At 37.3% G+C, this 12,289-nt stretch overlaps 1 protein-coding gene across 1 annotated transcript; it reads right to left on the bottom strand.

Annotated features, from left to right (window-relative positions):
- Positions 1-2,769: 2,769 nt before the first annotated feature.
- Positions 2,770-3,708, bottom strand: LOC122678333 (olfactory receptor 6C2-like). Its single transcript, XM_043878992.1, has one exon. It carries the CDS (start codon positions 3,706-3,708, stop codon positions 2,770-2,772), a length of 939 nt encoding a protein of 312 aa, XP_043734927.1.
- Positions 3,709-12,289: the final 8,581 nt, after the last annotated feature.

Below are 12,289 nucleotides of genomic sequence, written 5' to 3' on the forward strand. Positions count from 1 at the left end.
ACCTGGATAACAAATAGTCTGAGGTAATGATCAGAGGACTAAAGACTCCAAAGCTCTTGTTTGTTTTGCTGCAGTGAGTGGCATGTGGGACGTTAGTTCCTGGAACAGGACTGGAACCTGCGCCCTCTACAGTGGAAGCATGGAGCCCTAACCACTGGACCTCCAGGGAATTCCCTCCAAAACTGTTCTTTTAATGATTTTAAATGCTTTATGAAGAAATAGCAGTGAAAGCTTAATAAGTCTTTACTAATGAGAATTTTTGGAATGAATAAAAAGGGATTACTTCATTAATTGTAGGTACGGCTGAAATAGAAGGAATTGTTGAGGTTAATGATCCAAGTTACTTCAAAGATTTGTGAGCAGAACAGTCTGAAGTGATATTGATGGAGTTATTAAGTGGTTAATAGCAGAGATTATTCAGACCCTGAGAGGGAGAATTCCTCTATTCTCTCTTTGACTAGCAATTAAAATAGTTCTTTTGATGTGGGTTATTAGAAATGCAGACAACTTTAGGTAGAACTTATGATGACAAGAAAGATCTAAGTATTGTTCAGACCATGGCAGTTTCTGTAATAGATGAGCTTCCCAGTCATGGATATCTTTTATCAATTTAGTCTCAGAAAATTAAATGAATATTCAGGAGACTGTGCTTGAATGACTAGCTCAGCTATCTCATAGGGTAAAAATACTTGTGATGGGAAAAAAGATTTATGTTATCCAAAAGAGAAGTAAAAAGGAAGAAGTGAAAAGATGGAGTTGGACGTAGTAATTGGATAAATCAGTAAGCAGTTCGAACAGCTTTTGGAGAATAACATGAAAAAATGATGTTATTAGGATTCAGTAAATAATTAATACTAAAATATCTATTGTAAGGTGTGAGAAGTCACTTTGGCTCCACATACACATCTTACAAAGCTCATTCAGAATTACTGAGTTTATTATAGCCTGGAAGATTGTGACTGTAAATTTTTGTGCACAGGGATAAGTTTAGTCCCTCAGTTAAGCTTATAGAACCTAAAAAGAGATTGGCTGAGGACCAACATCTACTTGCACATACCCTTGAGAGTTTCTTGAATATATTTCCTCTGATAGAATAACATAATTCAGTGTACCATAATTACCAATGTACATAAAGTGCCAAGAAAAGCAAAATATTGCATAGACATGTTATAGTCTATAATGTCTTCATCACAGTGGACTCACTGAAAATTGGAAAGGACAATTTAAATACTGGTTATTCAAAGTAAGTGGTTGATGAATATTGAAAGACTAGAATTTTATTTAAATAATTGCCTACTTACAGTGAAGTGAGAGGAGGTAATATAAGTACTTCAGTGGAAAGTTTTATAGGACCAGAAGGCAAAAAATAGGATGGGTAGTATTGCAGCTTTTCAACTTAACATATGGTACTTTTAGTACGATTTTTCCTCATATGTTTGTGCTGGGCCAAATTTGAATCTATGTGCATCTGAATCTGAGGAGGAGGCTCCCAATAGTTAAACTATAATATCCATACCATTAAATTTACCTTCACGTATTTGTGATGAAGGGCTTCCCTGGTGACTCAGATGGTAAAGACTCTGCCTGCAATGCAGAAGACCAGGGTTTGATCCCTGGGTCAGGAAGATCCCCGGGAGGAGGGTATGGCAACCCACTCCAGTATTCTTGCCTGGAGAATCTCATGGACAGAGGAGGCTGGTGGCTACAATCCATGAGGTCACAAAGAGTCAGACATGACCGAAGTGACTTAGTACGCATTCATACGCTAAGTGGCAGGAGTATTTCTGTGACACTTTACCTTTCAAATGTGATGACAACTCCTTGCACATGGACCAGAGGAGAAGCATCACAAAGCTTCTGTCACTGCCCATCCTGTGGGTGAAGACTATAGCTAAAACAGAAAACCAGTCTCATTCATCATCCATGTGAAGCTTACAAGTCACTTTAAACATGGGCATCTAGCAGATAGGAGAGGAAAAAAGGGTGGGGTGGATGACATATTGGGCATAATTATAGGACAGGTCTGGGCTTCTCAGGTGATGCCAGTGGTAAAGAAGCTGCCTGCCAATGTAGGAGACATAAGAGATGCGGGTTCAGTCCTTGGGTTGGGAAGATTCTCTGGAGGAGGGATTGGCAACCCATTTGAGGATTCTTGCCTGGAGAATCCCATGGACAGAGGAGCCTGGAGGGCTATAGTCCATGGGGTCACAAAAAGTAGGACATGACTTAAGTGACTGAGCACACACAGCACGCAGGCAAGTTCTAAAAATGAATCACCTATTTCCACACCCGCTCTGTTAGCTATAAAGTGGCCTACATAGCCATACCTGACTGTATATGAATATGGGAGAAAATGTGGTCTGTTGCATTTCCAGGGATAACAACCAACCTGTTTGGAGATAGCAATTTCTGCCATATAGAGCAAACATCCTCAGAGTGTAGCTTTTGTTGTTGATTCTTGTTTCTTTTCTTTTTTTTGGCCATGCCCAGTGGCATGTAGGATCTTAGTTCCCAGATCAGTGATGGAACCCGTGATCCTGCAGTGAAAGCACAGTCTTAACCACTGGGCCACCAGGGAAGGCCCAGCGTTTAGTTTTAATGAAGAGTAAGTGATGGCATAGATAGGGTTCACAGTAAGCAAGTTTAAAGAGAAGTGAGAATGTCAATATGACTGAGAATAAATTGTATAGAGACAAACAATATCAGTAGCTTCAGGTTTTGTGCCTGTTCATCCTTCCTTTTAACTGGATTCATTGACTCATTTTCCCTCTATATCTTTGAGTGGAATGCAATGTTTTTAATTGAGTTAAGAAACACTTGCTTCACTTGCTTGTTTCTCAGTGTGTAAATAAAGGGATTCAACATGGGTGAAATACAAGTAATAAGGAGCGAAATTCCTTTGTTAATAGCTACTTCATCTTTGGCTGAAGGTTTGACATAAATGAAGATGCAGCTGCCATATGTGATGGAAACAACAATCATATGGGAAGAACAAGTGGAGAAGGCCTTCTTCCTTTGCAGGGCAGAGGGAAACCTTAGAATAGTACTAATAATATAAATGTAGGAAAGAACTACACACATGAGGGTGATGATGAGGGTCAACCCAGCACACACAATAACCATCTGCTCTATCAGCCATGTGTCTGAGCAAGAGATCTTCAGGATAGGAGAAGCATCACAGCAAAAGTGATCAATGATATTCGAGTCACAGAATTCCAGTTCTAAGCCCAAACTAATTGGTGGGAGTATGATGATCAGTGCTGCCACCCAACAGAAAAGGATGAAGTTCTTGCAGACTCTACTGCTCATGATGATTGTGTAATGCAGGGGTTTGCAGATGGCCACATAGCGATCGTAGGACATGGTGGCCAGGAGGAAAAATTCCGTCACTGCAAATAGGTCTGTAAACAACAGTTGACTGGCACAAGCAGCATAGGTGATGGACTTATCCCCAGATGATATGCTGTACAGGAATCTGGGAACACAAGCAGTTGTGAACGAAATCTCTAAGAAGGAGAAATTTTGGAGGAATAGATACATAGGTGTTTTAAGATGTGAATCAATCAGAGTGAGGGTGATGATGCTTAAGTTTCCAGATACACTCAAAGTGTAGGACAGAAATAGAAAAATGAAAAGCAAAATTTTCAGTCGAATGTCATCTGTCAGCCCCAGCAAGATGAAGGTTGTTATTGAGGTTTGGTTTTCCATCTGTGATGGTTATCTCTTGCCCAATCTGCTTGAAAAAATGAAGACTTTGCATGAGGAACTCCAGCTTCCTGGCTGATTTCTGATGTCAAGAGAAGTAAATCTGAGAGTGACTCTGATACAACTGGTCATTGGAGAAGCAAGCATATAGCACATGACAATGTTTCGTCACCTCTTTGTGTCCCATAAACTGCATATTCATTTTTAAACTGTGTTATTTCACACTACTGCTTCTGATGAATGTACACTTAGCTGCTAATTGGTCATTCAACATATAAATAACAATGGGAAAAAATGCCTCTATCAATATATTGCTTGGGGATCAAGTCTGTTTTCCTGAATGTCCTATCTCCATATATGCTTCTAGCAAGAAGTTAACACCCCCTTCAAAAAAAAAAAAAAAAGCAAAACAGCAGTCTTTAAGAAAATCCTAGCATTAAAGCTTACATGTGTGTTAGTTATTATACTGGCAATGAATTACTTATCAAAGGATAGTTTATCCTGTTTCAGCTTATCCAGTCCAGCTTCTTCGAGGCGTGTTTTACTGTATATATTTTCTGAAAAATTTATTTAAATGTATTACAATCCAAACACTAGGAGTTTTTCCTCATAGAAAATTTATTTCAAAGTATATTTGCAATATTTACCTTTGACTGTGCTGCCCAGCTGCTGTTAGAATAGAATATGTTATGTATTTTCATGCTTCCTAGGATATGCTTGTGCAACAAAAATTTCTCCCCAATTTGCAAACTGTATTCTGGAACTGTATCATTGAGTGGATTACTTTATTTCTGATTCCCTTGACATTGAAAACATTAAAGCCTTCTAACTAGACGCTACAGTTTCATATTCTCTGTGCTATTCTGTGCTTAGTCGTTCATTTGTGTCCAACTCTTTGTGATCCCATGGACTGTAGCCTGCCAGGCTCCTCTGTCCATGGGGATTCTCCAGGCAAGAATACTGGAATGGATTGCCATGCTCTCCTTCAGGGGATCTTTCTAACTCAGGGATAGAACCCAGGTCTCCTGCATTACAGGAGAATTTTTTACCATCTGAGCCCCCAGGGAAACCTTAGCTCTTGAGAACTTTCTTTTTTCCCATCAAAGGGGTCTCATTAAGAGCAGTTTTTGATATTAAAATTATAAACTGAATTCTATTATTTCTTTCTAAACACGTTTGACAATGAAGTCTGCCCACCCTGTGTAAGTATTTTTTGTTTAGTAATGTGTTGCTTCAAAATTTATTACAGATAAAGGAGGGAATGTTAAAGTATGTTCGTAGAGCTGAAAAACCATATCCATGACTTTTAATATGTTTTTGGTCAACCTTATTTCAGCTTGAAATACACTCAATCACATTATTATGAATGACATTTAGCAGTATCCAGTTTAACAAAACTTTGCCAGTTCTTAATGATACTTCTACATTCACCTTCCATCTGTATGATAATTGTTTCCTCTGTCTTTTTAACTGTTTATATATGAACTCACCTGATTTTTGCACTAATTAAACTATTCCTCACAAGGTCACCACTAGTCTATCTCATTTCACTCATTAAACACCATTCAGTCTTCATTTCACTCAAACTCTCAGCTACATGTAAGGGAATAAACTGCCAACTTGCAAAAGTGATGATGGCATAATTTCCCCTATCTCATATTTTCCTCAGTTTCTTCCTACCATTCTGGTCTGTTTTCCATTCTCCTTGATGGTGACTTCTCTTTTGATAACCATTCTGTTAATGGGTTGACCTGCAATTTCTTTTCTAGGCAATCTGTTCTTTCACTCTGCTCTCTCTTGAAGAGATTCTCATAAATAAATTGACTTCCCTAGATTGATAATTCCCAAATTTATATATGCAGGGAAAATGCTTCCTACAGTATTCTGACTTCAACATTAAACTTATTCTTGGACATATAGATCACACACAGAGGGTTTGAATTTATTTTCCTTGGACAATTGACTTCTGTATCTTGTGCTTTTTCAAGTGCAAATTGAGATGAAAATAATGTATACGTTTTAGGATTGTACCGATAAATGTAGATAATACATACAATATCTACAATATCTATAGCTGTGACTGGAACATGGGGAACACACATTACTATTTGCTATATTAAGCATTTCTATTTTATTTCTTCATTATTTCCTTTTAAGTGACCTCTAGAAGTGTCCATTTCAAGATTTTAAATATGGCACTCATTTAAACTTTACAGAGAAGTGTTTCCTTCCCTGTAAATCCCAAGTCATATAAGGACATTCTCAATTCTTCCTCTTTCTTTACTCTCATCTTCAGTTTATTACCAAGTCTTGTGATTTCTTAAATTTTTCCTTGCATTTCTTACACACATTTTCCTTTTTAGCCTGTTTCTCCCATGAGAATTATACCATGGGTATCTTTATCTCATAGCTGAAATATTGTAAAAGTATATTAACATGTGCTCAGCATATATCATTGCTTCTCCTGTTCAAGATTTTAAAAACAACACAATCAGAATCATTTTTCTAAAGCCCAGAATATGATAATTCTCTCCTAAGTGTTGTGAAAATAATGATCTGAAGTTACCCCATACTAGATATTTCTTTAAAGCTCATGGAAGTTAATTCATTTAGGCTCTAGCTAAGGTTTCTGAAGAGGAAGATACAGAACATATGCTTGGATATTGAATTTCAAGTGCATAGCATTTAGGTTAATTGTTTTAAGGTAATAGGTATTTGAGTAAACAAATGAATATTATATTTGCCTTAAACATCGAATATAAAGTATTTTTCTTTAAAATGATTTAGTGGGTTTTTAGAGTGACCTTTAAGAAGATTTTAAAATTTTTATATGAGCCTAATTGGTAAAACTGAACTGATCTTTTGAGACTGCCTTTAATATTAAGCAGATATGAGTGACTCTCTGTTGCTTTCCTGTGGACTGATGTGTAGTGAGAGGAAATTTACTTCCTGTGCTTTTTACACGGCTTGTGGGGAGAGAGGCAGTGTTTTTACTTCCCCTTTTCTCTTTAGCCTGTTTCCCCCATGTTACCAAGTATATGGAGTTATTGTGCATATTGATTGAGATAATCCACGCAGAGTGCCTGGTAGATGGTAAGTTAAAGCCACTTCCCCTACTGTTTCTCTCCTTCATTTCCTTCCTCCTTCTCATTTTCTTTTTGCTCCATAACTTATGCTAACTGTTAGTTATATTGACATATGATGACATTAGGGGCTTCCCTGGTAGCTAAGTTGGTAAAGAATGTGCCTGCAATGCAGGAGACCTGGGTTTGATCCCTGAGTTGGGAATATCCCCTGGAGAAGGAAATGGCAACCCACTCCATTATTCCTGTTGGGAAATCCCATGGACAGAGGAGCCTGGTGGGCTACAGTCCATGGGGTCGCAAAAGTCGGACATGACTTAACAACTAAACCACCATGATGACATTAATCCATAAAGCTCTTGTGTTCCTTTCCTATGTTCTGTATAAAGTTATAAAGTTGGTGGACTTCCATGCCTCTGTCAACCTGTTCAGTGCTCTTTGGAGAAGTACTAAGGGCAGATTCCAGAGACCTAAACTTTTGAACACAAGGCAATAGATATTCCACATTTCTTTCTCAGGTATCATTGAGTAATTATTTGGGCAGCAGTTTTCTTTTGTAAATGTGGAGTTTATGCCATTTTCCCCCTTCATTCTAAGGAATAAAAAGACTTCCCATGGAAAGATTAATTCATTTGTTAGATGAATCGTTTCACTTATTTTTGCAGTCTATTCCACAGGAACCTAGAGATGTGTTCTGTTAAGGCCTAGTGAATGAAGGCTTGTTATTTCTATCAAGACAGTAACAAATAATATCATCAGACTGCAATAGATAAGAAATTACCAATAGTTAATAAGCATCTCTATAGAAAAGAGGCACTATTCTTGGCTTGAGAGGATAAATAACTAGCTAGCAATCAGGTAAACTTTTAGATAATATCATAAAGGAATTGACACTCTGAACTAAGCTGAGAAAATTCTAAAGCTCTCAGTCTTTCGCTGTGGCATCCTAACTCAGAGCATAGTCCAGGATTCCCAAACTCTCCTGCCTTTCTAGTCACTGATTCTTATCTTCTGTGATCCCAAGTGTTAAGTGAATGCTCTGATAAATCACTTTCATTCATGTGGATTTTCTTTTTTAATATATTTCAAGGATCATTTGCTTTTATAGTTAGCTCACTATAATTTGATCACTAATGACAACATTGCTGGGAATTTGGCACTTTAAGTATCTTATAGTTACCTATGGGCATAAATATGTATTGATTCATTAGAGTGACATAGTAGGATAGGTCACTTCTGTTTATCACCCTTGTTCTTATGAGCACTCATGAACTGATTTGAAACATACTTATTGAGACTTGTGATTTGGCCGGTTCTGCTGTAGATACTAATGACAAAAAAGAGTGAACAGATAAGTAACCCATCTCTATGATGTATGTAATAAATATTTCCAGTGAGTCTAATCCCTCCATATTTCATTCTTCTGGTACAAAAAAACACTCAGTTCAGTTCAGTTCAGTCACTCAGTCAAGTCTGGCTCTTTGCGACCCCATGGACTGCAGCACACCAGGTCTCCCTGTCCATCGCCAACTCCCAGAGTTTACTCAAACTTATGTCCATGAATTAAAAAACACTAGAAATAACTATTTTCTTTTTGGAGATATCCAAATTAATTCATTGCCATCTCTGATGTTTATTTAAATAGATAAGTCTGATATTTTGCAGAAACTAAGGAACTAGCATGTTGAAGGAAGAAAAAAAAACTGATACTACCAAAGAAGAACATACTTACTCTAGTGGAAGGTAACCATGGCTCTAGTTGACTGTGTAATCTTCATTGTCCCCAAGATGAAACTGAAATTATAAGTGGTCTTAAATACATGCACAAATGCCCCTGTTATGAGGGCATACACATTCACAGTATTTTGCAGTGGATAGTACTCTCTGAGTTGTCAGCAGACTCTCATTAAAGATTCTATTCCACTTTAAATCTAAGAAACAATTTTTATGTCTCAAAGCTGAAATAAAAAGTCATTATTTTTAATGTCTGAGAAATACATTCATAGATTTTGAAAATATAATTTCTGATATCTCTTGGCAAAGATAGTTTTTTACACAGTGAAGTAGGATGAATGTTTTATTATCTTAGACTCTTAGGGATGTTCAGGTTTCCTCTGTGTGGATAAATAAAGTGTGACTAAAGCTCAAACATGACTAATGAATCTAATATGCACTGAATTTTGGCAAAATATGTAACAGAGGCAGCAGTGGGAATTGGGTCCTTGGAGACAATAAGATGCAACAATTTTGTTAGATACATTCTAAGTGTAAAACAATAACGTTCTGATGAAAAGATATTTCTGGGTACTCTTCAACTCATATAATAAAGCATTGAGAAAACACATCAAAGTTGCTTTATGTCTATGTTTTCAATGGGAAAATATTTATATATGTATATTTTATATACATGATAAGTTGTATATATAAAGTCAGTTTCTAAGTCAATATCTGTAATTATTTCCATGGTAAAACATATATTTGCATCACAATTTTTTGTTACCATACTCTTTTAGTGGATAAACCATTATTTAATATAGATTCTCACATTTAACTACTATAAATATAATATTAAATATTTTATATAAGCATCCTTATTTCCTTAGCTTAATGTTATCAGAAGAGGAATTCCTGAGTCAAACCCACCTACATTTTAGAATTCTGAAGGGTATTGTCACAGTTTGCTGCCAGTGTGTAATACAGCTTGTTTATCATGAAAGCATTTGGGTCTCTCTTTGGTACTGTTGGGATTATGGGATCTGATGAATTTCACCCTTATTTCTTATTTGAGTTCTGAGTCAACTAGAGAGAGAAAGTAAGCAAGTAAATGAAGATTAAAATATCAGTTTTATTCTATAAGTATTGAAAAGATGGCTTTGAATATCCCAGTAAGAAAATCTCAAGTTAGTGAGTTTTATATATCCCTAGATAGACAGTGCTAGAAATCTAATTCCACCCTACTACTTGGGACAGACCATTTAAGTGACTTTGGAGAGTCTGAAATATGTCTGTAGAAAAGACAATGTAAAGAAGAAATGGAATAGGATGGATCTAATACATCACGTTGTTCAGACATTCAATCATGTCTGACATTTTGCGACCCCATGGACTGCAGCAGGCCAAGCTTCCCTGTCCTTCACTATCTCCTGAAGTTTGTTCAAACTCACGTCTGTTGAGTCTGTGATGGCATCCAGCCATCTCGTCCTTTGTTGTCCCCTTCTCCCGCCTTCAATCTTTCCTAGCATCAGGGTATATCATGTGCTGTACTTAATTGCTCAGTCATGTCGGACTCTTTGCTACTTGATGGACTGTAGCCCGCCAGGCTCCTCTGTCCAAGGGGATTCTCCAGTCAATAATACTGGAGTGAGTTGCCGTGTGCTCCTCCAGGGACGGTGTTCAGTCAGTTCAGTCGCTCAGTCGGGTCCGACTCTTTGCGACCCCATGAATCGCAGCACGCCAGGCCTCGCTGTCCATCACCAACTCCCGGAGTTTACTCAAACCCGTGTCCATTGAGTTGGTGATGCCATCCAGCCATCTCATCCTCTGTCGTCCCCTTCTCCTCCTGCACCCAATCCCTCCCAGCGTCAGGATCTTTTCCAATTCGTCAACTCTTCACATGAGGTGGCCAAAGTATTGGAGTTTCAGCTTCAGCATCAGTCCTTCCAGTGAACACCCAGGACTGATCTCCTTTAGAATGGACTGGTTGGATCTCCTTGCAGTCCAAGGGACTTTCAAGAGTCTTCCCCAACAGCACAGTTCAAAAGCATCAGTTCTTCCACGCTCAGCTTTCTTCACAGTCCAACTCTCACATCCATATGTGACCACTGGAAAAACCATAGCCTTCACTAGATGGACCTTTGTTGGCAAAGTAATGTCTCTGCTTTTTAATATGCTGTCTAGCTTGGTCATAACTTTCCTTCCAAGGAGTAAGCGTCTTTTAATTTCATGGCTGCAATCACCATCTACAATGATTTTGGGGCCCCCTAAAATAAAGCCTGACACTGTTTCCACTGTTTCCCTATCTATTTGCCATGAAGTGATGGGACCAGATGTCATGATCTTAGTTTTCTGAATGTTGAACTTTAAGCCAACTTTTTCACTCTCCTCTTTCACTTTCATCAAGAGGCTTTTTAGTTCCTCTTCCCTTTCTGCCATAAGGGTGGTGTCATCTGCATATTTGAGGTTATTGATATTTCTCCCGGCCATCTTGATTCCAGCTTGTGCTTCATCCAGCCCAGTGTTTCTCATGGTGTACTCTGCATATAAGTTAAATAAGCAGGGTCACAATATACAGCCTTGACATACTCCTTTTCCTATTTGGAACCAGTCTGTTGTTCCATGTACAGTTCTGTTTCTTCTTGACCTGCATACAGGTTTCTCAAGAGGCAGGTCAGGTGGTCTGGTATTCCCATCTCTTTCAGAATTTTCCACAGTTTATTGTGATCCACACAGTCAAAGGCCGTGGCATAGTCAATAAAGTATATCATATCCTTGTTCAAAATCCACCCATCTCGGGCAGAATAGGTAGAAGTCCAGAAATTGCACAAATAAATGATTGGAAGAAATGTCCAAATCTTGGCAATAAAATAAGAAAGTGTCTGCCTTTCTTTCCAATCTAACTGTAAATGTATTCATCTAAAATCATTTAATTATCAGGAAAATGAAATTACTCTCTCCTGCAAGCAAATATGTATGTAGCTATTTAACATTTAAATAATTAAATAGTTATTTAAATAACATTAAATAGTTATGGCACTGTTTAATATTAATTAAATTCTGCTCACTTTCTAATAGATACTGAATAGCACTCTTTTGATTATATGCTTGTTCCTTGATTTCTCCTCTGAAACAGCAGCCGTATGATTGTTTAAATTATTTTAAATTAGTTAAATAAAATGCTGCACATGTGTTCATTGAATAATTGTATGACTCATGTATTTTTTAACTTCTGAAAATTATTATATAATAGGAAGAACCTCCATTTAGAGAGAATATGGAGAGTAGAGACTATATATTTCTTCTTAATTATTACCACATTTCCATTAACTATTTTTCTTAATCAAATTGGCTTCATATGAAGCCAATGGTTAACAAATCATATGATTATACCCCTCAAGAGAGAAGATCAGTTCTCTTTAAGACTGAACAACTTCCACCTTTACCACTTTATTTTCACATCATCAGTGCCTTTGAATATTTTTCTGGGTCTACCATATATATATATTAAAATTTACTCCCAATAAGAGTACTAAATAAATTGCCAAGGCCACTCTAAACTCATCAATTAAAATTTGTGTCCTAATATTTTTCCAATGCCAAGTATTTAGATATTATATCTAATACACATCATCTAAGATCAAATGACAGTATAGATACTCTAGTAATGACCCTGAGGGATGGGATGGGGAGGGATGTGGGGGGGGTTCAGGATGGGGGACACATGTACACCCATGGCTGATTCATGTCAATGTATGGCAAAAACCACTACAATATTGTAAATTAGC

This window comes from Cervus elaphus, chromosome 3 (assembly GCF_910594005.1).
Source record: "Cervus elaphus chromosome 3, mCerEla1.1, whole genome shotgun sequence".
Lineage (NCBI taxonomy): Eukaryota > Metazoa > Chordata > Mammalia > Artiodactyla > Cervidae > Cervus > Cervus elaphus.

Coding starts and splice junctions, on each gene's coding strand:
- LOC122678333 (XM_043878992.1), bottom strand. CDS start 3,708: ATGGAAAACCAAACCTCAATAACAACCTTCATCTTGCTGGGGCTGACA.